Here is a 26,622-nt window from a genome sequence, read left to right as displayed (position 1 = left end):
AAAAGGTTCCTCTAAGCTATTAAAACGCTTCCTGGAAAATTCTTGTGGTTCTATCCCTTTGGCGATCTAATCCCTGGAGAAGGCAGGCCAGGGGTCTTGTCAAAGCTAAAGGCATCACAATGATTTCTGGGTGCCCTAGGGGGCAGCTGCTGCAGGTGTGATTATCTGAGGTCAAAAGGGGAGTCTGTGAAACCCTGTGACCTGCGTAATTAGGCCCAGAACCCTTTGTGGCCAGTTTGGCCTGGATAAATCCATCCCATGTTTTGTGTCCTGGCTCTCTTGTGAGTGTGGCACCCTTTCCATCAGCTGAAAAACTTGCCAGGACGTGGCACTGAGCAGAGATCTTGATGTGCATCAAAAAGCAGTGGCCACGCTCAGGGTCAGCTTATGGGAGCTTCATCAAGGTACTGCCACCAGGTGAAGGTTGTGTGGAGATTGACTCAAGGATGATGCCAACACCAGTATTCTTACATCCACCCACCCTGAGTTCGTCCCTCCACGGGGCTTGTATCTATTAGCTTTGCTTGGTTGGGAAGCGCTGTGGGAGATTCCCCTTACCTGGCTGATGTGCAAAAGTCCTCTTCAAGGTTATCTATTCAACCTTTAAATTGCTGTCTGAGCAAAGCCATTGACTGAGGCTGGCAGCTTCCGTTACAAGTCAGTTACTCCCAAACTGTGAAATCCATTCATCTCTAGCTTTCCTTAAAATAGAGGTCTTGGCTTAGATAAGCAAGTTTAAATTCCTGTGTTTCAACTTCATTCCTAATATTACAGATATTTACCGTGTAAGAGAAGATAGGGGGCCGGGATCTGAAGGAGAACGCTTTTGTTTGGTGCTTTACTGCCAGATGGGAAACTTAAGGATTCTTCTTCGAAAAAGATCCAGAGGAGTTAGCCGTGTTAGTCTGCAGTTGCAAAATAGTAGAGTCCAGTAGCACCTTTAAGACTAACCAACTTTATTGTAGCATAAGCTTTCGAGAACCACAGCTCTTCATCAGACGCATCATCCGCTTTCAAGAACCACAGCGCTCTTCGTCAGATGCAGCTTATGCTACAATAAAGTTGGTCAGTCTTAAAGGTGCTACTGGACTCTTTACTATTCTTCTAAAAAGTGGGTTTTATCTGACGTGGGAGAGCATAATGTGCAGCAAGTGCTGGCTGGGCTGCCTCTGGGTGCCTCCCTGCCCACTGTAGGCATCCCAGGCCAGTAGGAGGATCAGTATACCCAGGGCAGGGGTCCCATGCCAACCCGGAATGGCTGCCACAGGAGGCAGGGCTGAATGGACTCCCTCCCTCCTAATGCCTCTTGGGAAGAAGGAAGTTCTGAAGGGGAGACGGAAGCATATGCGGACTAAAGCGCAGGTGGTTACTAGTCCTCCTGATCCTCCAATGGAAACCCCTTCATCTGAAACAAGTTGGCCAACAACAAGTCCTGCCTTTCAACGGTCCTACCCACTTTCTGAAAAGCTTGGTGGGCGCCACGTTGGGGACACCTGGTTTAGCATGGAGATCAGCTGTGCAAAATTGCATGCGCATGCCTTGCATGTCTGCCGAAGCAGTGGGCAGTTTAGATGCTGTCCCTCCCCCCTTCCCCAGGGCCCCCCCCCCATCAAAAACCAAAGGGGACTGCGTTTGGGTTCTCAGCAGTAAGAAGTCGTTAACTTTTATTAGCGCTCACTGCAATGCATTTGAGTCAAGGTGGCAGGTAGGGGGTTCTGTCAGGAAGCATCCGTGTCCTGCTCTCGGGGTAGCTGATGGCGGCTGCTCCAGTCTGATAAGGGGGTAGAGTGCAAATACTTCCTTCCCCCACCCCACCCCACCCCTCTGTGGTAGTGCTGTCGACATGGAGCACCGCTTACGCCGCCTCTGGTGCACAGCCATCAGTTTCTTGCAACCTTGCAATGCATCCGGATAAAAACAATTCTGTGCCTGTGGTCAGTCTGCCCCGGGAACAGCCGTCCTTGTCCGAGGGACTGGCCTGCCGCTCTCAAAAAGCAGGGGCCATCTCTCGCTGGCTGCACGCTTAGGCAGCAGAGCTGGCAAGGGGCCCAAGTTTAGCTTTGCAACGGAAAAGAGCAGCCTGCAAGCCCTTGGCTCGCTCTTGACAGTGTCCCTCTTGCAAGGCTCTGGCTGCCTGTTAAACTTTCTGTGGTGTCTGAATAGACTTGTAAAGCCGCTTCAGCTGTTTCTTCCTGTCATTGTTGTAGCCTGGAATGGAAGCAGGAACAAAGCATCATGTCGGGCTTGTCCCCTCTGTGGCGTAAAAAGACAATCGGCTGCTGTGCCTGAGCCGGGCTTCAGCCTGAAAGCACGGCTGGAGGAAACGCTGCCGGCGGCCCTTACCCTTGGTGCTACCCAACCGACTGGGAAGGGGTGAAGCCTGAAGGCGGCGGAGGTGGGAGGAGTGAGCCGATGCTCCTCAATGCAGCATCAGGTCAAGGCGGGAGGCCAGCCGCTTCGGCTGTCTCTCTCCTGGATCTTTCAGGAAATGTTTTCCAAGTGAAATGGGTGGAGATGAGTGGGCTGCCATGATACAAGTGGGCCATACAAAAGCCATCATCATCTTCGAATAACACATTCGGTTGGCTGAATGTCTCTAAACTGGGTGAGTGGGCGACAACGTGGCCAGTGATCAGTGCTGGGAAGCGTACGGTGATGCACACGGGAACAAAAAATCCCACCTAGCCGAGACTGACAGAAAGCTTTCGTTTATGGTGGAAACGTCAATGAAAGTGTCAACACACAGTACAGCAGCCCTGAAAAAGTAAAACTCTACTGGGGAATATTAAGAGTAGGGATTGAAAATGAAATATTTTAATGTCCCTGTATAAATGTCTGATGCAGCCTCGCTTGGACTACTGTGTACAGTTCTGGCCACCGTGTATCAAAAAGGATATTGCTGAACTGGAAAAAAAATTCAGAAGCCAACCACCAGGATGATCACAGGGTGGGGGCTCACCTTTTAATCAGGAACTATTCAGTGTAGAAGAAAGATGACGAAGGGGAGATGTGTTATAAAATTATGGACGAGATGGAGAAAGTGGATAGAGAGAGGCTTGTTTGTCTTTTGTAATACCAGGAATTGGCGGGGGTGGGGGTGGGGAGATTCAGGACAATAATTGACTTGTGAAGTTCACTACCAGTGTAGGTGGCGCCAGCCACGAGTACAGATGGCTTTAAAAGGGGGTCAGATGGATTCATGGAGGGCCATCAACAGCTGCTGGCTCTGCTGAATCGAAGGAAGCGCCACGTTCAAAGGCGTTAAACTTCTGGATCCCTGTGCTAGGAGGCAGCATTGGGGTGGGCCTTGGCGGCTATGCCCTGCTGTTGGCCCTCCAGGGAAACTGGATGTTGGATTAGCTGGCCCACCGGTCTGGTCCAGCGGGGCCTTTCTGTTGAATCTTAAGCAGCCATGCCAGCACTGAGTCCCAGAAGTAATCTGCCCAGGGTTTGAGGCTAACGCATTGCTCCCTGCCGGTGGGGAATTTGTATGCCTGGCCTGGAGTCGCAGAGGCAGGAAACAGTAAAAGTGGCAGGCTCCCGCCCGTTCCTGGGCTCTGCCATCAGAGTCCACGCTTGCCCCGGGCCGGCCAGCCAGCCACCTGCGTGCAGCGAAATATCTAAATGTGTGTTTGCCACAAAGCCATTCATGGGTGTGTCCAGGTTCCCATCTTCTCTGCTGATGGGACCGTCATTCCATATAAGGTCAAAGCCCCCGACACGCTTTTCCTTCCCTGTCAACCTGTAAGAACAAAGTATTTGTGTCAGCTCCCCAGGGGTTATGAGCGATGCGGAGGGAGCTGAGGCTCAAAATGCCCCGACTGCCGCTACAGAGCCGTTGTTTGAACGAACAATGGATTCTGATAACGCTGAACAGATAATGTCCCCAAGCACAGCTCTGAGTGCAAGCTGGGCGACTCTGCTCTTCTTACCTGCCTTCCATGTCCACTATGTTCAACGTGTCCTCAAGAAGATGGGTCTTGAGTTCGTAATCCTCCTGGCTGCTGGCGGTGAGGGATGGAGAAGCGTTGACTTCGAGGAGCCAGCTGCAGGGGGCGGGGGAACAGAAAAGAGGGGCGGGGCAAGAGTTGTGCTGCTAGTCTGCCGAACAGGCTGGCAGATAAAAGGGAGGACCTGAAGAGGCGGCTTGCGCGTGTAACAGTGGCTTGCGCAGAGTTCGGTATGAAGCGACACTGGAGTGCGTGGCCTGTTCTTACGGCAGGGCTGCAAAGCTGCCCAGGTGTGATCGCTGTGGGCACAGTTGTGGGCCCTGCTTACTGGGTCCTCTCCTAGGAATGAATGGCACCCATGTACCTCTCCTAGGAATGAATGGCACCCATTCACTTTTATGGCTGAGTGTAAAGGGTGTCTCAGAGGGGCCTTGATCTGCCTCTCGTGATCTCAGATGCTCTGGAGGAGCACATTTTGGCCTTCCTACAATCGAGCTGATTTCTGTGCCTTGTGGAACTGAACGGAGCCACTTAAAATTCGTCTTCATTGTCCCTCCTCAGAGTCTATCTTTTCTCATTCACACTTCAATGTCATATGTACAGACACAAATACAGAAGTGGAGCCGCTTCAAAAAGGAAATGACCCTTTGTGTTGCTCTTTATGCGGCAGCAAATACAGAAACATTTGCAATGGTGATTGCGGAATTGCTATTGCCTTAGAACAATCAACTAGTTACTGGTGCTCATCCCAGTGTGCGGCCTGTACCTTTGCCCTTATAACTATGCAATAAAAAAGGCTAGAGACTTACTGGGTTTTTTAAAATGAAAGGTGCAAACTAGAGTATTGTTACAATAGACTGTTCTAACACCATAGTATTAGACTGAGAGCCAGTTTGGTGTAGTGGTTAAGAGTGTGGGACTCTAATCTGGAGAACTGGGTTTGATTCCTCACTCCTCTACTAGAAGCCAGCTGGGTGACCTTTAGTCAGTCACAGCTTCTAGCTCTCTCAGCCCCACCCACCTCACAGGGTGTTTTGTTGTGGGGATAATAACAACATACTTTGTAAACCGCTCTGAGTGGGTGTCAAGTCATCCTGAAGGGCAGTATATAAATCGAATGTTATTTTTAAAAGGTAAAGGTAGTCCCTGTGCAAGCACCACGTCATTACTGACCCATCTAATTTTACTATTACTTAAAGAAAACTACTACTTAAAGAAAATGCTCTGGGGGAGGCAGGTGGGTCTAGACCTCCCCCCTCCAGCACTGAGGCTAGTGCATTAGACAGAATAATACCTCCTCTCTTATTTCCAACAGTCACCAATGAAAACCAAGCCAGCCCCTCTCCACGTAACTCTGCCCAAGATTCTGGTTATTGCTCTATTGAGCTCTGCCTTTGATAAGCAGATGTCTGCCAATGGGAAAGAGCCAGTAAATACAGCCCATAAATACGCAGGACTGTAGTTACAGGGGGGCTGTCTGGACTTCCTCCTCAAACTCTGTAGGCGGCTGTGGTGAAGTCCAGGTGGCTGCAAGCACAGCAGGTGTGAAGGCAGAGCTCAGGCCTGGCTGGCTGGATATTCCCCCTGTCCAGGCACCTGTCCTCAGACCATCTGCAGTGTCTTCATAGCAGGGCAGCCCACTGCAAGTTGATCATGTGAACTTTTATATCCCGACTGAGGCCCAACAGATAGGACAAGTTTTGCTATCTATCCAGCCAGCCCGTAAAATTTCCAGTCCTCTCGCTCTTGAGCTTTGCAGGGCTGCTAGATTTCACAGGAAATGCCTCTCTCTGTTGGTGGATGCACGCCCTGCCAATCGCCGTGTTCGCTACGTAAAGGATGTCTGATGACTGTCCCGTGTGCAGGGAGGCTGCAGTCCAGACCCTCCTGCTGGAACTTGCGCTTTCTGGAGTGAGGCTGGCAGGAACTTGCGGAAGGGGCGTTTGCTGCTGCCGCCGCTGCCCCGGGGGAGGTGGGGCTGTCCTTGGAGGCCCATCTGGAGGAAGCGCCTGAAGGCCTTGGAATGATTGATGCGAACAGGAGTGATGACTGCCCTTGAAACGTTTTCAAGTTGGTTTTAGGAGATCCTGGTTCTTATGCTGCTGACTGTATAGTTTTTGGACTGTGTACTCCACCCCCCTCCGGTGCCTTTTTACAGTACAAAGGCAGTAGAGAGGGGGCCAAAATCAATCCAGTCCCACAGCGCATGTTTAGTATGCAAGAAGGTGCCAGGTCTAGTGCCCCCCACTTGAAAAAATCTCCACGAGCAGGGCTGGGCAAAATCTTTCTCTGGTTGAGGCTCTGGAAAGTCACTGCCAGCCTAGGTAACCAACCTTGGGCACGGTGGGTCAATGAGCAGCCTTTGTAGAAGGCTGCTGACATCTGACCCCATAGGCAGGTGGCCATGTTTACTCATGCGGGGCATGAGCCTGCCCATCCCTGACACCACAGGCACAACTGCAGCACACGAGCGTGCCTGGCACTGCGTTGCCTTTGGCCGGTACTAGCAACTGGCCCTGCCGGGCATGCTGAGGGGAGGTGATCTGTGTGTCTCTCCCAGATCTCTCTTCCAAGGCTCTCCCTCCGCTCCTGTTTCAGCCCTGTCACTTCTCAACTGCTTCCTTCAGTGCTGTCTACCGCCATGACCACAATTTCCGCCGCCCTCTCCAAGCAAATACAGCAGCTCCAGCCACAATTGTGCCAGCAGATTTGTATTACTTGGGCATTCTGAAAGAGGGACGTGGAGCTGTCTCTAATGACCTTGACTTGTTTGGGGAACCAAGGGCCTTCTGGAGGACGCCCCACCCCCACCCCCAGTGGACCGCCAGCCCTGCCCAGAGCCCCACTTACGGCTTGAGGTCCTGGTCGATCAGGATGTCGTAGCCGTAGAGCTCGAAGCAGTGCTTGTCACTGATGATCACCTTCTGCACGCTCTGCAGGGTCTTGATGAAGATGTTGTCCATCTCGGCAAAGAGGCCTTCCACCGCTTCCGCCCCGTGCTTGGCTGTCAGGTAGAGGCGGAACTGCTGGATCATCCACTTGCAGCCCTGCTGGCACAGACAAACAGCCAGGACGGGAGTGGGCGGCTGGGCTGGGGTTGGACAGGGGAGAACCGGAGGCTCTCTCAGCCTAACAAGGTTCGGGTAACACTATAACCTGGGCATACGCCACCCTGAGCTCCTTGGAAAGGGACAGAAAAGGCAGCCCCATGCAGCTGCTGTGCCACCCACCCACCCACAACTGAGTGGGACACCAGAGAGATGTTTCACAGTTATGGTGGGCAACCAGTGAGTACTTCAGTGGCTAGTACAGCAATGGCGTGCTACGTTCTGCACTGAACCTCTGCCCCAAAGTGTTCCCATGGGGAGGGGCAGCCAAGAAACAGGAGGAAAAAGACTGGCCAACAAATAGCTGGGGGTGGGGTTGAGTGGAGTGGGGGTCAGATGGTTGTGGAGGTGTGGTGAGGCCCAGAGACCAAGAGGGCATGGTGGAAAATACATTACCGAAGAGGAACTGGGAGAAAAAAGGAAGAGACTCGATGGATACAACAGGAGAGTCTGTTTCAAGCAATCTGGGCAGTTGGACAGAAGGCAGAGAGGGGAGACAGAGAAAAGGGGGGCTGAAGACACCCGTCTTCATGCAGGGCGAGACTGCTTCTCAAGCTACGGGAGAAGCATGGAGACTGGAAACCCAAAGCGTTATCCCACACTATGCCAGTCATTTTGGGATCCAGAAACCACATGGGAAAAGTGAGATCAGGTGGGACCAATCTGGCCTTGCGGGAACGCATGGATCAAAGAGAGGAGCTGGGTAGCCCGGAAAAGAGGGCTTTCACAGCATCCGTCCGCAGGAGCCTGGAGCCCTAGGGAGCCAGTGCGGAGACACAGAAAAAGGGCGCTGTACTGTTGAGGAGCGGGCGAGGGAATACGCGGCAGGAGGTCACAAAGAGCCTTCAGGGGTTCCTGCTTCCGTCTCTCACTTGGTTGCCCATTAGATGAGCCTCTCCAGGCCTCCCAGCTAAAGAGGTGAGCCAGAGGCGGCAGACAGACATAGCATTTGCACAGCAGTGGAGGCCCTTTAGACGTGTCCACACAGCACACAGTTCCATTGTTCCCTATCCCTCCTGAGCTGAGCACGGAAAAAAAAACCCACGTTCTACAGTTCTTGGGAGTGGTAAAGGTTGAATGGGAATGTGTTTTGGATCTCTCTGCCTATTGATACGGTGGAAGAGGAGAGTATAGATACCGTTTTAAATGTGTGAAGGGCAGACAAAGCAGCTGACATGTGAGGGGAGGGGCAAGAATAAAGTTGATTTACATGGACGTCCCACGGCAAGGCAAACTGTGAAGCCGGGTTCACTGGGGAACAGCTAGATGTGAGGACAATGAAACATCCTGCCTGAGTCTACCATGAGCTCTGGGACTTATTTCTAGTGCAGCCACCAAGATTTTGAGTCTCTCTACATGAGATGCTTCAGACCATGTTTGTCAAGTGTAGGGAGATGCAATGTTAGCCGGGAAGGGTAGTTTAAAAAGACAGAGCCAGCAGAGATTGCTCCTCAGAGGGGTTGTTAATTTCATCTTCGCCTCCCCAAAGGCTCTGTCGATTTCACCCCTCCAGTCTAAACTGGGTGAGATGGCAACCAGAGGGCAGCGAGGAATGGAAATGGGCTGGAGCTGCCTTCCAGAGCCGGGCTTGGACCTGGAGAGGTTCTAATGGGCTGAAGTTCCCCTGCTGGAATTTCACAGCCCCTTCACACAGCTCCAGTGTATAGCAAAGCCTTTGCCCTGCCGCCGGCTCTGCCTTTTTAAACTACCCTTCCCGGCTAACTTTGCATCTCCCGACATGTGCTCTTCATGTGTCAGATGTGAAGAAAGACTCTGTGACTCAGGGTCTCCCCTAGGCAAGCCGTGCCTGCTCCAAGGCAAGAAAGATTCGGGGTTGCTGGCTTGCGGAGCCTCCCTGCTCACCTTCTCAGGATCGTAGTCAGGGGCTGTCTTCTGCACAGCTACGTTTGTCAGGTGAACATCTGGCAGAAGGTAAGGATCGTGCGTCTGAAAGACAAATTTTGCTCCTAAACTGCCCCCTTCCCACCCACCCCTGCCACAACCCAGCTCAGCTTCCTGCTAGTTTATTTCTCCATCCATTTGTTCAGCCATGCAACTTCAGGCCCCTAATTACTGGATCAAGAGCAAAGAAAGAAGTAAGCGGATAGCTCATCACTGTACATCACTGAAAATACAACCCCCCCCCCCCAATGAAGCATATCTCCTGCCCTAAACTACAGGAGGGCTCAGCCTGAAAGACCACCGTTCTTCAGGGTCCTAACGTGGACTCAGCTTTCCAAGCCATCCTGCCCTCCTATGGGAGCTGCAGGTCACTCCTCTTGCTGTGCAGTGCAAGGAAAGATCAGTAGCTGTGAGCAAACGCTTCCCTGGAAGAATTTCTGCCAGCACCAATCACATTCCTGAGGCACCTGCATATTCTTACACAATTTGAAAATTATTTCTGCAGAGACCGTGGAAGGTGGTCAAGGCTCAAAGGACGACGCAAGTGACAGGGTGGTCCGTATCCCGAATGAAGCAAAACTGCAGATGCGCAAAGATGCCCCACCTTAATTATCATGCCCAAATGGCAGGGCTGCTGCCTCCCAAGCTTTCCCACTGGGTTATAGGGATGGCCTTTACTCCACACGCTAACAGCCACTGCAAGAGTGGCCCCGCTGGTTCTTGGCCTGGCACATCGGCTGCAGGACTAACCCATGCCCTCTGCAAGGCAGCCATCATAGCCCCCCTGCCTCTCTTGCCGGGTGCCTTCTCAACAGCTGCTTTGCATGTCCACAGCGCTATGCTTTGCTTTATGACCAAGTGCTGACGGCATAACCTGAAACAGAGCACAGTGGCGCCCTCTACCTGTTCTCTTGCCCCCCACCCCCCCACTACCGTCTCCCAAAGGCCTTCCTTCTAACTGCCTTAGCTTTTCGGGGACCAACATCTGAAAGCGAGCAGCAACAACCAGTGAATTGGAAACCCTGGCTGAGTAGAAGCTTGTGAGCCTCAGGTGACGGAACGGATGTTATTCCCCCAGCACCTCGGCAAAGAAACGGAGATATTCCATTCCGGAGCATCCCACGCCGGGTGAGGATGGGTCAGGATACAGTGGTCATCGATGGTATTCAAGGTGAAGCGCGTGTTGGAGAAGCGAGCAAAGCCGTCTCGGTACAGCCAGGCTTTAAGTGGGAGGTACTATGACAAAAAGAAACTTGAGGTGAGGGTACAGATCTTCCAAGCTCTTGCTTGCACCCGTGTAGCGATGGGCATGGGGGCTGCTCTCTCACTCACCGACATCACGAGGACATACACCCGCAAGTCGAACTTCCGGCCTGTGAGCCAAAGAGAAACAGCTTCAGAGAACCCCGTAGATTGTAAGCTCCCTGGGGCAGGCACCTGCCTACGCACCATGCTCATAAAGGTGTGGTTATGATGAAGACGAATGACTGAAAATGGAATCCACAGCTTGAAACCGGGATGCTCAGAGAGCCTCAACAGATGGAATAAGGACAAAGGCCCACTGGTTTTCCCTAGGACAGCGTGCGCGCGCATGCACACACCACATCCTGAGCTTTGGGCAGGAGAGAAGTGTGGCAGCTCCCTCTCCCTCCCTCACCATGCTTTCTCCAGCACAGCAGTTGTGCCTCTTCTATTCAGACAAAGGTGTGTGCGCGCACGCTTGGTGCAGAGGCCGCCAGCAGGCAACTTACCACCTATTAAATACGGGTTCTCGATATAGCGCTGAGCCACATAATTCTCTACTGGGATCTCATCTTTCTGGTCATCTAGGCGGACGCCATCCTGCAGAAGAAATCACAGGACTTGCTAAACTGGCAAAAAACAAGACCAGCATCCGGGGTCCTCCTGAACTTGGTTCCTGCTGAACGCTCTCAAGTTTCACACTCATTGCTGCATATGGGGGGGGAGGGGGCTTTCCCCTGAAATCAGACTTCATGTGGGCTCTGGGAAGAGTGTGGCCTTTGCCTGCAATGTGTGACTTGGCTCACTTGCTTAAGACATGTGTGGTTTCTCTTACAGGCAGCTTTTCTGTTACCATTTCATGGCATGCTATTGTATGAATAAATGAAACGTAAGATCACGGGACTGAGGGGTGGGGTGGGGATAAGGCCATCTAACCCACATGCAGGCCCGTGCCCCACACACTGACCTAGGCACCAAGACCACAATATGCAATAAACAATGTGATCACATACAACACAGTAATGCTGCAGTGCAAAGCAAGCCTGCGCAAGCCAAAAAGAGCCACACTAAACAGTAAAGCGCACCCCCGCATCAACCCATGGCTACTACCTGACCTGACCAGGGGGAAGATTTGTTCCAAACTTCAAATATGGACAGACATGTGTCATGGCCTGAGCATGATTTGAATGACCACCACATTTGGGGTGGGAAGGGAATAGATTAGGCAGCCTGCTCTGTTAGGACTACTGGAAGACTATGACTCGATATGCACATATGCAGATCAGGAGAGGGAGGGCATGAGGGGAGGAGCTGGTGCGAGGCTCTGGCAGCCCTTTCTTACATGCCCAGGGTAATGCCCATCGCTACTTTGGGTCAGGAAGGAATTTTCCTCCTGGCCAGATTGGGTGGGGATCTTGGACTTTTTTTGCCTTCGTCTGGGCGTAGCACAAGGATCACTGGGGGAGGTGTGTGTGTGTGTGGGGGGGGGAGATATCTGTAAATTTCCTGCCTTGTGCAAGAGGTTGAACTTTCTCTATAGGGGACATCTGACACATGAAGAACACATGTCAGGAAATGCCATGGTAGCTGGGAAGGGTAGTTTAAAAAGACAGAGCTGGCAGCAGGGCCAAGGCTTTGCTATACACTGGAGCTGTGTGAAGGGGCTGTGAAATGCCAGAAGGGAAACTTCAGCCCATTATAACATCTCCAGGTCCAAGCCCAGCTCTGGAAGGCAGCTCCAGCCCATTTCCATTCCTCGCTGCTCTCTGGCTGCCATCCCACCCAGTTTTAGACTGGAGAGGTAAAACTGACAGTCTTCTTGGAGGGGAAGATGATAATTTCATCTTCCCTCCCATCTTCCCTTCCTTCACAAACCCTCGGAGGAGCAATCTCCACCTGCTCTGTCTTTTTAAACTATGCTTCCCGGCTAACATTGTATCTCCCTACCCTTGACAAACATGTGCTGGGGTGTCTTGTGTAGAGAGACTCTAAGATGAATGAAGTGAGATCCCAGGAGTGATGGCCAGCATCTTCTCAAGACTCTAGTTCCCAAGTTTCCCTGGCAGCAGAAGCCATGACGTTGCCCTGACACTCCCAAGAAGGCAACATCCACCTCTCCCTGAGGGAGCCGTGATGTGGGCCAGGAAAGACTGAAAGGTCTCAGAACCACCCCCTGACCCAAGGTCGGATGACCCGCACTGTAGACCCCTCCCAAGATTAGCCCGCAAGCAGAGAACAAGAGGAAAGAAGGGGTGCCAGCCTCTAGCAGCTGATGCAAAAGCGTTGCTCACCCAGCAAAGCTTTAAGGTGGGCTGAGAGGTGAGAAGATGGAGGCATCTCACCTTCCTCCAGTCAATCACATCCTTGAGTTTCCGGAAGAGAAAAATGCCTCTCCCTTGAGACCTGGCAACCTGCAGGAAGGGGGAGAAAAACGTCATTCTTCTTTGATCGCTCACAGGCCCCCGCCATCCTGCAGGAAAACAAATGACATCATGCGCACCGAGCTGAGCAAACACACTATGCGCCACCCAACCAAGGAGACGGGGGGCTTTTATGTGTGAAAGAGCTGATGTGGCATAGCGGATAGAGGGCTGGACTTGAACCAAAGCCAGGGAGACCCGGTCCTTGGTCCCTGCTGACCTGTGAAGCTTCCTGGGATGCCCGAGGCCAGTCACTACCTTTCGGCTTGATCTTTTTCAGAGGAGGAAATGGCCTAAGCCCCTGCGTGCATTGCTCTCAGCTTCTGGGACAAAAAGTGGGTTATAAACAGGGCTTTTTTTTCCAGGAAAAGAGGCGGCGGAACTCAGTGGTGGAACTCAGGACTGCACAATGACGTCACTTTGGGTCAGCTGGAACAAGGGGGGAGTTTTTTAAAGTTTAAATTGCCCTCGGCGAAAATGGTCACATGGCCAGTGGCCCCGCCCCCCCATCTCCAGCCAGTGGGGAGTTGAGATCGCCCTCCGCACCGCTGGAGATCTGTCTCCCCTCTGTCTGGAGATCAGGGGGTGGGGCCACTGGCCATGTGACCATTTTCAAGAGGTGCCAGAACTCTGTTCCACCGCGTTCCAGCTGGAAAAAAGCCCTGGTTATAAATGCAATAGATAAATATTAATACCAATTACTGGGAAAATGGCAAAGATTGGCTTTGGAAGAAATGATGCAATCAGCGTTACAAATGGGTACAATTTAAATGACTCTTCATGCAGAACCTGGACCCATTTCTTGCTAAGGGAGAGAATAACTCTCAGACCGCCCTTCCTGTGAGGATTTCTGTCGCTCAGAAGCCCTCCCGAGGCCTTGGCGATTTAGATTTTTGTGAAGCACCGAGAGAGCAGTCTCGTTTTTGGCCATCCACAGTGTTTCCCGCTGCGGCTCCGCAGAATGCCTGGCTCTTCTTGCCTTCGACTGGCTCTAAAGCTGACGGTGCTGTTTTATTTAGCAATATAAAAGCAAATGCTTGATGGTGTGCCGGGATATAAACGTTTTACAGGCAGGAATTTGGGAGGGTGGCATTACTCATGAGTGGCAGTGCCACGGGTGAGTTACACTGGCCATCCCCAAGGAGAGCTGGTAAAATCTTTACGGCGCCGTGTGTTACCAGACTGTCTGTCTCCTCTGCATTTCAAGCCAAAGTCTCCTTTGCTTTTGCAAGGAGCTGAGAAATTTTCTAACTGGGACTGTCTTTTCAGAGCTGTAAATCCAGGCTGTCAGAGTCATCTTTGAGTACTAGCAGACTAGGAGACAATCCAAAACGGTGCTCCTCTCAGGCCATCAGTGGTTTTTGGCATGTGGGAACAGCGCATGAAGGCTAAGGGTCTGTTTCAGAGAGAGGCCAGCCAGATGCTACTGGCTTGCTCACAGGTCAGGGCATGACTGTAAGATGTTCTCTGCTCCTAGCATCTGGTCCACTGCTTCGGCACATGGAGGCTCCATTTAGCTATCATGGCTAGCAAGTGCTGACAGATCGAGCCTCACTCTGCTTAGAAGCTGTGTGCCACATCTGGTGGCCAATACGTTTTATGGGAAGGAGGGCTTTCATCAATACCATCAGGTGATCCTATGTGTTTGTTACAAGAGGAAGGATTCTCTTCATCCACACTCTCCATATCGTTCAAGATTTTATGTCTCTCTTTTGTGCCCCCCCCCACAAGTTGTCTTTTCTTTTTTCGAAAACTGCAGTTGCTTTTCCCTTTGGAAAGCCCTTGAGCATTTTGGTTGCCCTGCTCTTAAAGAAGCAAGCCAGAAAGAGAGCAGGGGAAATTCTCCCCACAAACAAGCGTCTATAGAAAACAGAAGTGGGGAGAACAATGTAGAGACTGTAGAGACAGCCCGGAAAATCCACAACAACCAATGTAGAGACTGATCTTTAGGGAGGGGCTACGCTTAGTGGTACAGAATGTGTAGTGAAAGTGGAAGTGGAAAAAGAAAATCTCTGGTGACGGGGATGGTAAAGGCTCCTACCCAAGACTTTGGAAAACTGCTGCCCATCAGAGAAGACAATACTCAAACAGGCCAGCTGGTTTGACTCAGCATAAGGCAGCTTCATGAGAACATTTAAACAGCACTTTCAAATGCTCTAATTGCTTGTGATCCTTACAGCAACCCGGTCAGGTCAGTAAGTGACGCGTGATCCCCATTTTGCAGACGCGAGTAGGGCTGAGGCTGAGAGTGGCGGAGGTAAGATTCAAACCAGCTTCCTGAATCGTAGCTCAGTCTCTGAGGTTTCTTCCATATGGGGGAGAATTCCCCATGGTGCTCTCATTGTCACCGTGAATGCAGAGGCACCTTCATCCCACCGGAAGGCTTGCCTGTGCGTTTTGCCCTTGTGCTTGTCCCACCCCCATGCCCTTTTTGTGTTTTCACTACAGTATTACAGTGATACATTTGCAACTGATTTTTTTTAAAAAGCTGGCAAAAAGCCTGCCAGGGGTGGGGAAGAATAATGGACACCAGGGGTGGGTGGGGTGGGGGGAGGAATGGAGAAGAAATGGTGCTAGATATGGGCAAGGAGATGCAGAAAGCTGAATCTTCTCATTCACATGGACCCCCAATTCATTTTAAGAAGGATCTTTCCAGAAGAAGTTTGGAGGAAAAAGCTGCAAAGCTGGGGAAAACCCAGAAGGTGGACAACTGCATAATAAAGTTGCATAGAAGATACCCCTCCCCCCAATAATGGCCAATGGGGGGGGCATGGAGCAGGACCTCCCCGTGGAAGCAGCCTGAGCCAATATCCTGCACCAGCTGTCAAAAGGAAATGCTGAAACGGCATGTGAGCAGAATTGTTTAAAATATCTGGATAATTCCCAAGAAGCATTATAATACACAAAAGGGAATCGAAGCAATCTAAAAGTTCTGTAGAGCTCAGCCTGGCGAACACCAAAATATCCCAGACACTATAAACTGCCAGAAATAGCTGAAACAGCTCCCTGTCTAGCAGAGCAGCAAGGTGGGGCGGGGGGGGGGGTTGAGAGGAATGCAAAATGACAAAGCTGCAAAGAGGCTCACAAATCCTGGGCACCTCTGCAGATCACCAGTTGCTTTCTGGCCCATTTCTAAGCATGGCGGTTGTGGGCATACGATGAAAGATTTAGTCCAGATGCAATGCCAAGCGAGGGACTGGAACAAAGGGAGTGAGCTTTTTGTTCATACACATTCTTCCTTCTGCTTCTTCCTCCTCTTTCGCAGCACAATTCAGTTAGTTTCCTCTACAGTACAAATCATAGTTTGAAACTAGTTTGCAATCCTGGTTTGGAAACCATCGTTTGCGAGGTCAGATGCTTGTTTATTTGTTTACTTACTTCATTTATACCCCGTTTTTCTCTCCAGTGGGGACCCAAAGTGGTCTACAACAACGGTAACCTATCAGAGATGTGGTAGGCAGGAGAGAGCTGTGATGAACCTTTCCCCTGCCTTCCGCTTCCAACCAACACCCTTTCCATTGTCCCCTTTTTGCAAGCCCCCACCTTGTGGAACGGCCTGCCCGAGGAGGTCAGGAAGGCTCTTACTCTCCTGGCATTCTACAAACTTTATAAAACAAAATTGTTCAGAAGGGCATTTTTATAAAGACGAGAGGCCTACTGCATAAGAGAATGGTTCAGGAAAACGCTTTACTGCAGGAATAGGGCTGTGGGCTATACTACTGCATACAGTATGTATTATCTGTTCCTGCGTGGATTATCTTGTTCTCAGTGCACTGTATTTCAACTTATGTTATACCATTTACGGCTTGCTTAACATGTCGTGCTTAATTCTTAGGCTTTATTCAGATTTCTGCTTGTTTCAGATTTCTCTTATCCCAGTCCTATCACATTGCTTATTAGCGATTTCATCTTACTGACTGCATGAACTGACACTATATAATCTGCCTTGCGTCTCAATGAGAAAGGGAGGTTATAAATGGCATAAACAAACAGGCAAGGCAGGCCCATTTCAGTCTCGGAGCCCAGCAAAGAGAAAGGTGGCGGTGTGTGTGTGTGTGTGTGTGTGAACTGCAGGGGGAAAGCAGCCAATAGAGAAAGGGTTGGCATTCCCACCCAGCCCCTTCAACCCCTGGAATAAGGTTCAACACAGGTACTACCTCTGGATCTACAGTTATGAGGATCCGGTTCAGCCCAAACAGCCAGTACCTCCTGCTGGGTCTTTGCCCTTTCAGCCTCCACAGCACTAGCTCTAGCAGCGCAGCTCTCGGTGGCCATTAATAAATGCCCTTCCTTCTGTCTGCCCACCTTCTGCTCCAGAGCTAGTTTGCTGATTCAGAGAGACTGGGAAGAGGCAAGGATCCCCAGACAGGAACTGGCCAAGGAAATAAGAATACTCTGCATGCGTCTGGTATCGTTCATCTCCTTGGTTTTTAAAATGGTTTAACTTTGTAAGCTGCTTCGAACATTTCCACAAAAAGCGGAGTTTCTAAAGAAATAACTTTTGCATACATTAACTCAGTGATCCTTACAACCCTGCAAGGTAGGCCAGTACAGCTATTACCTCTATGGGGGATATGTGGGTCGGGGAGCCAACAGAGTGTGACTTCCCTAAAACCACCCAAGGGAGTTCATGGCAGAGGATCTGAATCCTGGGCTGCCTGGTTCACAGTCCCAAAAAGGAAAGCGGAGTAAAGCCTGCTGGGGAAGGAAGTTGGGACGTGCAGCCAGTGGTGTAGTGTGTATCGAGAGCGCCCTGGGCAAGGCAAGTATCACGCCTATGTTTCGTGCTCCCTTTTGCGCGTGCGTGCTCCCAGGTCCACACGATGACATCACTTCTGGGAAGTGACATCGCACAGGGTGCAGCTGCCCCCCTCTGCTGCAGCCACCCATGCTGCTGCAGCCAGCTCGGCTAGAGCTGCTAGCTTGGTGTGCTCCTCAGCCAGCAGCCGCTGCAGGAAGGCCAGCTCAGCGCCCAGCGAGCTGGCTGCCCCGTTGGCGCGCAGGCGGTGCAGACAAGCCTCCCCAACGGGCGCAGCGCAGCCTCTCCTTGGCCTCTCCTTGGCCAACCTTTTGAAATTTTGCGCCCCTATGAATTTTGCGTCCGGGGAAACCACCCCTGTGCCCCCCTCCATGCTACACCACTGCCTGCAGCCCCTCACCTGCTCAGCAACATCCCCCTTCATTTGCCACATCACCAGCTCCAGTCCCACCATGGGACAGACACTGGCTGATCTCTAAAATATAGGTGGAATTGCACTGGGGTGAGTAAATAAAACAATGAGTCTGGTGATACCCTGAAGGCTAACAAGTGTATCATGACAGAAGTCTTCAGGAGCCACAAGTCACGGCCAGTGAGGCTCTCACACTGGTGGCCAGCGCAAAGCACATCCCTCCGCTATGCCACGAGGCTCCTGCCAGTCAAGAGCAGCTCTGCGGCCTCCCAACAGCAGCCGCCCTGCTGGAATCCGGCTCTGCAAGAATCCCCGCCCCGCCCCCAGCCCCCCCCCCCCCGTGATAAAGCAAGCTCTTCTGAGCCTCGCAGGAAGTGAGATATTGGGCTGTTAAAATGTCCCTGGCTCAGCCTCATATATTACCTTTCCGATTTTAAGGCCTGCATATTTTTCCCCCAGCAGATCGTTTTGCAAGGAAAAGAAAGAAAGATTGTTATTGCCGTTTTTTTTCATGAGATTTCCCCCCCTTGTTCAAGTGGCAGCTGCTTGAAAGCTGCACAGCCCTCAGCCCCATAAGGCTGAAACGGCATGAAGGAGCATGAGAGAGGCTGGCCTGACACCCGCCCCCCCCCCCCAAAGATGGCCCATCTCCTCTGTGCCTGGCCTACACTGCAAGTTGTTTGTTTGCAGCGCTAGTCGGCATGGTTTCAGGTGGAAGCTTGAAGGTGGAAGCCTTGAAAGCTTATACCATGGGAAATCTCATTGGTCTTTTAAGGTGCTACTGGACTTGAATCTTAGCATCGTGTGCAGAGAAATGATATGTGGCCATCTAGATGGACCAGTGAGCCAATTAAAGACAGGGGCTTTAAATCAATTAAAGGCCAAGGGCTATGTCCTTTCCTAGTCCCCCTCCCTGCCTGTCTTGGATGGAGGTGGGAGCAGAATAAAGAAAGGGTAGAAGAAGAAACCTCCAGGCCACAAAGCACCGGCCTTTCCCTACCAGCAGAGAAGAGGCAAGTGAGCTCTAAATGGCTCCTGTTATCTGCTGGGAGAGCACTGAGCCACTGGGTCTCTTCCATGGGCTCTCTTTGGCCCGTAGGTTACCTTCTGCTGTCTATCACTGAAAGACAGAACAAAGCGTACCTTTAAACCACTTCTTGTGGGTCTACTAGTCTTATTTAACTCTTAGGCTTCTAAAGTAATTTAAAATAATGTCTGTATTAGGCCATGCTCCTTTGTCTCGCCTCCTGGATCTATCTGCAGCCTTTGACACAGTAGATCATGCCATCCTGTTGAGGTGTTTGGAGGCAGATGTAAGCATCAAGGGATGTGCTTTGGACTGGTTTGTACTGCTCCTCATGGAACAGACTCAAATGGTTGCTGTTGGGAATTATCTTGTGGAGGCCCACAGGGCGCAATCAGCTCATACCCTGGAAAGAGTCCAGTAGCACCTATAAGACTAAAAAAATTTGTGGTAGCCACTTCTTCTGAAGAAGTGAGCTGTGACTTACGGAAGCTTGTACCCTACCACAAATTGTATTAGTCTTATTGGTGCTACTGGACTCTTGCTCTTTTCTACTGCTACAGACAAACACGGCTACACATTTTGATTTATCGCCCAGGAAATTAAGTTGGTCTTTAAGGTGCTACTGGACCCAGATCTTATCCCTAATGTTATTCAATCTCTATGTAAAGCCTTTAGGAAAAATAGTGGGTAACTTTAGAATTGGATATCATCAATATGCAGATAACACCCAACTCTTATCTCTCTCTGTCCAAATCTCCTGGTGATGCAGAAGATGCCTTGAGTTGCTGCCTGACTTCCTGTGGACAAATGGCTGAAAGTGAATAAATGGCAACTGAGCCCATGCAAGAAGGAAGAGATGCTGGTTGGAGGGCAGGGACCTCGAAAAGCACTGGGCTTCCCTCTTTCTATGGGCTTCAGCTGACCCTTGCTGACTCAGTTAAGAGTCCATGGGTTATACTGGATCCATCATTGCTGTTGGAGAAACAAGTTAATGCAATTGCAAGAAATGCTTTCTACCAACTCAGCCTAGCCTTGAAGATGGCCCCCTACCTTGACATGGCTGACCTGGCTACCTGGATCCATGCACTATGTATGCCACAGTAACATCAAGGCGAGATTATTGAAATGCACCCTATAGAGGTCTCCCTTTGAAGTCAACCCAGAGACTGCAGTTGGTGCAGAATGCTGCAGCTCAGTTATGATCAGAAGCTAGGTACAGCATGCACATCGCCCCCCTTCTGCAATCACTCCATTGGCTACCAATCAGTTACTGGGCTCAGTTCAAAGTTCTGACACATACAAAGCCCTTCACACCCACAGATATGAGGGACCACCTCTCTCCCTGTACTCTGCCACAGCAGCTTTGCTCACCTGAGCATGGCCTTCTGCAGGTGCCACCCTGGAAATGGGCAAAATCAATAATTGCCTGTAATCATCTGGACTATAAATAACATTATTATAATTGGTGGTGGTGGTGGTGGCTATTAACAACAGCAATAATAAACAGTGACTGGACCTCTGGACAGAAGATGGCTGACAACCAACCTTGCATGATTGATTTATTATCCTGCACTTCCACCAAGGAGCTCAGGAAAGCGCATCCACGGCTCCCCCTTTCTCCGTTTTATCCTCGCAATAGGGGTGGGTTAGGCTGAGAGTGGCTGGCCCTAAATCACCCATGAATATGACTTAGCAGAGACCAGTTACAAAAGGATAAGGCTGAAATAAAAGCAGGAAAGGATACCATTAGCCTTAAATCGAATTTACTTCTAACAGTGGAAATAAAGAAGCGGGCATTTATTTCCTGTGTTTAAAATATTTCAACCTGCTTCTCTCCCAGACCCCAAGACTTTGACAACTCCACCACATGGGCTCTCAATCTCTGGTGCGCCTTCCGAGAGGCAGATCTCTTTCTCCTTCCTGCCTGGCAAACTGATCTGGCTGCTTCCGCATGGACATTTTTCTCCACCTTGGCTTTCCAACTGGAGTGCTGTTTGAAGGGCCATCTATAAAACGCCGTCCTCTACGTGCACGTTTTCCAGGTTTTCCCTGCCTTCAGCACGCTCTTTCTCAAACGTGGTTTACTGCCATCTTTTTGGGAAGAGCGATGTCCAGTCTTGTCATCACACTGCCTGGGTGGGAAGCTGCATTCTTTTTGTTAAAGTCCCAAACACATCAATGCCATTTACCTTTCATCAGCCCTTCATTTCCCTGCCACATCCTGGATGGTGCTCTATGGCACATCAGGGGAAATTGCAGGAGAAATGGTGGCTGACTAAGGAAAGTACACAGAAAACTACTATGTGAACGCGCCACTGCAGCGGCACTGGCGATGAATGAAGAGCAGAGTCTCTGACCTTGGTTTCCACCTCTCCGAGGCTCTTCTGCTTGCCCAGTCTCTCTCTACAATCTAAGTAGTTCAGCCAATGGCAACCAGGGGCTCTTTGGATTGGCTGATCCTTCTGTGACAGGCAGGCAACTGAGCCAATGATCGCAAGATGCTTTACCATCATCACAACTGTCATTTAAAAAGACGCCCCCGTGCATTACAAAATCTCTTTTGTATTTCATCCCGTAAGGTCAAGACAGCAACAACAATATATTCTAACATATTGTGGGCATAAAGTGTGGGATTTCAGCTTGAAGAATTTGCCACGTGCAATTTAGAGCTGCATGCCAGTCATGGCCTAATCTTGCCTGCGGCAAAGAGACATCGCAGGTGTTGTGCCTTTCATTTGTTCTCACAAAGCCTTTCCAAGGTGTGCAGCGCAAGAAGATATTTAAGATTAGTTCTTAATTCATGACTACCTATCACCCTGAAGCTCTGGGGAAAGGATGGGCTATACATTCAGACGCATTAAACAACATGCAGAGGAAGCCCCGTTCCCACCACGCCCCCTGTGACCTGCATCCTTCCACCTGTCGACAGAAAGTTGGCAACTGTAACTTAAATATATATCTGGTTTTCCCCACATGCTAATTGAGGACGTGGGCACAAATCGGCTTAATGCAAGGTTTCTTGCTGGCAATTAACGCAAATTATCATTTGTAGACTTAGATAATCGCTGGCTGTTATCCTCCTGGAAGTAATTCACAAGCTAGTTTGCATAATTGCCTCCACTTCCCCCACTCGGAAACCCACCCCTTATTTGCTCCATCTGTGGTGGAGTTAAGGCGAAACGGCTGGTGCCGGCTTTCATCTGCCCAGCAAACGACCTGTCCTGCTGTGAGCCTCGCAGATGGGTGTTGGAGGCAATTAGGCGTGGGGGTGCTGTCATCTGGCAACAGTGCAGCATTTCCTTGGCTCCGATCAGCATCTTGCCACCCCCCCCCCCAAGAGGTGGAGGGTGTCCAGCTATCATGGGATGGGTAAGCCAGTGGAATCGAGGGCAACATACAGGAAAATCTTGTTTCTGTTCCATCTTGGTAACGTGTGAAAGAATCCAGCAACCTGCCAGACTCTTCTTTTGTTGCGATCTAATCCTGCTTACATCCCATAGCCAAGGGGTGATGCTTCACCCAGGCAATGCTTGGAGTCAGGGGGAGCCTTTCTCTTCAGTAAGGTGAAACTACTGGGTAAAAACAAAAGTCATGTAATGCCTTTGGGTGGCTGTGCTAGTCGGTAGCAGCAAAAATAAACAGGAGTCCGGTGGCACCCTAAAGACAAACAAAATGTATTCCAGTTTAAGACTGAGCAGATTCAGTCAGCTCTGACTAGCCGTACAGTGGAACAAATGTTGTTAGGCTTCAAGGTGCCAGTAGGCTACTGTTTTGTTGGGCTTCAGAAAGTGTTGGAAAGAGAATCTGATCCCTCGGGGAGGAGGGAGTCCCTGGGAATCCTCCCAAGGTCCCGTAAGTAAGGAGGAGGTGCGTAACAGAAGGTGCTTCTCAGGACTCTTCATCGAAGGCAAGGGCAGCAGCCGAGGCTCCCGAAAGGCACCTGGGGCTGATGATGGACGAGATGAGTGCTAACAAACTGAAACTCAACCAAGATAAGCTGGAGGCAGGGATGGCATGTGAATTGCAGCCCATTCTTGGGGGGGGGATCTCTCCCCCTTAAGGGTTTCATTTACAGCCCGGCGGTACTGCAGTTCTGCTCTGGGATGCTTGGCCTGAGCTTCCTTTCACCAGTTGCGGCTGACATGCTAATTGTGCCTTTTCCTGCCAAAGAATGACCAGCTTCCATTGTCCATGCTTTGTTAATTCCTGGACTGGATTTCTGGACTGCAGTGCGCTCTGTGTGGAATTGCCTTTGAGAAAACGTACAGAATTTGCAGCTGCTCAGGAACATGGGAGTTGCCCTATAAAGCCTAAAATATTCAGGAGAAGGACAGCTGAAAAACTGCCTTCTTCCCTGTGAAGTTGCCCACATTCAGAGGCCTTGGTCAGATGTCTGGCTTCAGGCGTCCCCCACAAATAAAGTGAGGATGGGGGTGACCAGAGACAGAACTTTACCCCTGGTGGCATCTGAACTTCAGAATTCCCTCCCTGGACTTGTTCACTTGCTTCATGTCCCTTTTTTCCTTCCAGTGATAAAATAAATATTATTTGCCAGAGCTCTGGAGAAGAAACGGCAACAAGGCCTTGGGCCTTAATGTTTGCCTGCTACATTTTTTTAGAGATGATATTTAATTAATTTTAGGGCTCGTGTTGTTTATGCTTTCGTTAGGGCTGTTAGCCAGCTGCATTAGCTGGAGGCAGGTACTGGGGGGGGGCGTTATTCGGTTTTAATCTATAATGTTTAAATTATCATTCGTAAGTGGCCTTGAGCCAAGAGGAAAGACAAAGTATAAATATTTTAATAAATAAAAAGGTTTCGAAAGTTGAAAGCCATGGTAGAAATATTTTAAATAAAGCAATAATGAATGAATGAGACTAGGGAGGGGACGAGCACTCTTGCAGGATTAGAAAGCAGGGTGTAGAGTTTTAGATGAATGAACTAACAGATGAGTATGTTTCCTTAGGACTATGTAATGTGCACAAGTTTCGTTCTGAGGATACACAGGTTTTTACACTCCTCTTCATCACATTCACACGATTAGGTGTACTTTTTAAAAAATCGAAGTCAATGCCTGAAAAATGAAAAACGCCCCTTGTAAGGCCAGCCTCCTCACCTTGTTTGCCCTTTAAAGATCAATAGCAGGACACTGAATTGTGCTTGGAAATAGAGCTGGCCTGACTGAGCACATGATGTGAATCATCCACTTGTTCACTGAGTCTGGCAATTATTTCTGGGGGCAACGATGAAGCAGCTGCCTGCACTCAGACGGGGGGGACTCAGTATCCTTTACCATACTGTACTGGGACCTCCAGACCACACTTTCTGAACTGTGCAGGGCAACTGCTCAACACAGCCACTGCCCCCACCTTTCGATGTTTTGAGTGAGTTTTTACTTTTGAATTTTCACAGGACACACACATGTTTACCCACACATTCCTCTGTGATTTACACATCTACCTTCCTTTGTGGTGAGCAACAGGGCGGCGCTGCTAGGCAGGAACGCTCGCTAAGCAGATCTACGATATTTCCAACTACCACGGACATGGGTAGGCTTCACTAGGAAACATTCATGTCCAACTTCTGAGTGACATTTTTAAAAAGGAAATCCTTGACAAGAACTTGATGTGAATCCACTCTATGGAGGAAGGTGAACCCTAGCTTGCTTTCATGTGGTTGTAGCTCATGTTAGCACTGGGAATGGGGGACAGGAGGGGCTATGGGCAGCTCAAGAAGGAAGAGTGCCCCCCCAGCCCTGCTTGTCACTCAACTGCCCCTGTGCCTATTCTCTCCCAAAGTTAAACGTGGGTCCTTGAATGCCAGTGAGGATGTACCCACAAAAGATGCTCCGGGATGCTCGAGCTGGCTGTTGAGGGATTATCTACATGCGCAGTTAATGTTCGCCTGCTGGCAAGCCGCACTCCACCGTGTGCCCCCTGCTGGAGTGATGAGGCAAAGAACAGACCCCCCAGTTGAGAAGAGGAAGCCCTCTGCACGTGCTCTGAGGCAGTAAGGGCACTAGCATCATCTTGGAACAGAAGGACGTTTTATAAGAAAGGGGAAACGGGCTTTCCAGAGCCTCAAACTTGTCACTGGTTAACACAGTTCCTTTTTACTCTCTCTACCCTTTCCCCACTGCACAGAAAAGCAGAGAAAGGAGCCAAGTGAGCCTTTGTAAGCACTGCCTTGTGACCCTTGAGGGCAGGATCAACTTGCAGGCGGCTGCAGCTGTGGGCAGAACAAGAAGAATAGATGGCTGATTTATTCGGGGGCGGGGGGAGCCTAGAAACACTTAGCACCTAACAACAGTATTTTTAATAAAGGTGCTTTATAGGAAGGAAAGTGCTAATCCACCCACCAAGGCTATTTATACTTAGTACACATTAAGAAAGAAAAAGAGTGTCATACTAGGATGCGACGGACCCAGGTTTAGATCCCCACACTGTCATGGAAACTTTCTGGGCGACGTTGAGCCAGTCATTTTTTCTCGACCGAACCCAAGCAGACTCGAACCCTTCCAGATCCAACGCAAAGCTCTATCCAATGGTCCACAAGGTAAAGTTATATTGACCTGGTGAGCCAACAAGCAGGCAAACCACTGTGAGGCTGTAACAATTATGGCTGAGAAGCAATATACAGAAACTGTAGATAAATACATGTCAAAAAGTTTTTCTTTAGCTCCGGTACCTGAGATCATTTCAACGAAGGTCTTGGAGACTAAACCTGAGACCTTCCGCATCCAAAGTCTGTGTTTTACCTGCCTGATCTTTGATTCGTGGCCAGAATTTCAAAACAAGGGTGGGCTGGCAGCCTAAGTGCAGAAAGCCTCGCGCACATGCTCGCCTCCAGTTGTGCTGGGGGAACTGGGGGTGTTCCTGCCTGCCCTCGGACCACGGTTCTCTTACCGGCTTCATGATCCAGGTGATGCCGGGGTTCTTGCGAAACTCTTCCACAAACAGATGGTATTCCGAGGGCATCTCAAAGGTCTTGGGGAAAAAGTCACACTTCGTGGCCTCCAGCTTCCCAGAGTCCCGTTCCAACTGCTTTCGAAACCGCTTCAGATTCTTCACTATGTAGTTCTTCCGAGTCAGCTGTAAGCAGGAAAAGAAAAAACGGGCCAGGCTCAAGAAATGGCAATAGAAAACTACATCAGGCTAGTGCAGTCCAGTGATGAAGGCTAAGAGAATCATAGAGTTGGAAGGGGCCTTACAGGCCATCTCGTCCAACCCAGTGCAGGAACAGCCTAAAGCATCTCCCACAAGTATTCCTCCAGCCACTCCTTGAAAAATGCTAAGGAGGGAGAACCCATCACACCCCTAAGCCTAAGCCGATTCCATTGCTGAATTATGCAGTTTCAACTAGCAACTGAAAGTCCTGGGTTCAAATTTCACCACAGCCCTGAATTCGTCCCAGTGTCTTAAGCAAGCCTCTTAGCCTCCAAACCCCATCCTGCTCTGCCCCAGTCCTCAGTATAGGATAATATCGGCCTACTTTACAGGACTCTTGTAAGGACAATCGTTTTAAAACTGTTCATTTTCATTTTACAAAATGACATAAACAATCCATGTAAACATCCATTCCCTCCCCACCCTCTTTTCATGCTGCTTACTCATATCACTATTAGAGTATCATGCTTGTTGTAACAGTAATATAGAAGTATCACTTTTTATTAATCTGGTTTTTCCCAGTTTAGCATCCTTCCCTACAAAAACGGAATCACTGGGCATTGATTCTCCATAAAGTGGTCCTTCTTTCATCTCCCTGGTTGAGTCATGATCTGGTGTGACAACATGAGGATAATTATA

General features: G+C 50.1%; 1 protein-coding gene across 4 annotated transcripts in view; it reads right to left on the bottom strand.

Moving 5' to 3' along the window:
- Positions 1 to 1,905: 1,905 nt before the first annotated feature.
- Positions 1,906 to 26,622, bottom strand: part of TTLL9 (tubulin tyrosine ligase like 9) — a 40,934-nt gene continuing 16,217 nt past the window's right edge. The window contains exons 5-14 of one of the 4 annotated variants that reach the window (XM_054980245.1): positions 25,723 to 25,908; positions 12,493 to 12,612; positions 10,711 to 10,801; positions 10,292 to 10,332; positions 10,108 to 10,195; positions 8,921 to 8,979; positions 6,801 to 7,000; positions 3,933 to 4,046; positions 3,623 to 3,742; positions 1,906 to 2,210 (exon numbers count right to left, since the gene is read on the bottom strand). In XM_054980245.1, the coding sequence (XP_054836220.1) occupies positions 2,138 to 2,210; positions 3,623 to 3,742; positions 3,933 to 4,046; positions 6,801 to 7,000; positions 8,921 to 8,979; positions 10,108 to 10,195; positions 10,292 to 10,332; positions 10,711 to 10,801; positions 12,493 to 12,612; positions 25,723 to 25,908 (1,092 nt within the window). In that variant the 3' untranslated portion in view covers positions 1,906 to 2,137. The remainder of the gene's footprint in view (positions 2,211 to 3,622; positions 3,743 to 3,932; positions 4,047 to 6,800; positions 7,001 to 8,920; positions 8,980 to 10,107; positions 10,196 to 10,291; positions 10,333 to 10,710; positions 10,802 to 12,492; positions 12,613 to 25,722; positions 25,909 to 26,622) is intronic. The other 3 variants (XM_054980246.1, XM_054980247.1, XM_054980248.1) reach the window with 3 other exon arrangements.

This window comes from Eublepharis macularius, chromosome 5, assembly GCF_028583425.1.
Source record: "Eublepharis macularius isolate TG4126 chromosome 5, MPM_Emac_v1.0, whole genome shotgun sequence".
Taxonomy (NCBI): Eukaryota; Metazoa; Chordata; class Lepidosauria; order Squamata; family Eublepharidae; genus Eublepharis; species Eublepharis macularius.
This window is presented reverse-complemented; position numbering and strand designations above follow the sequence as displayed.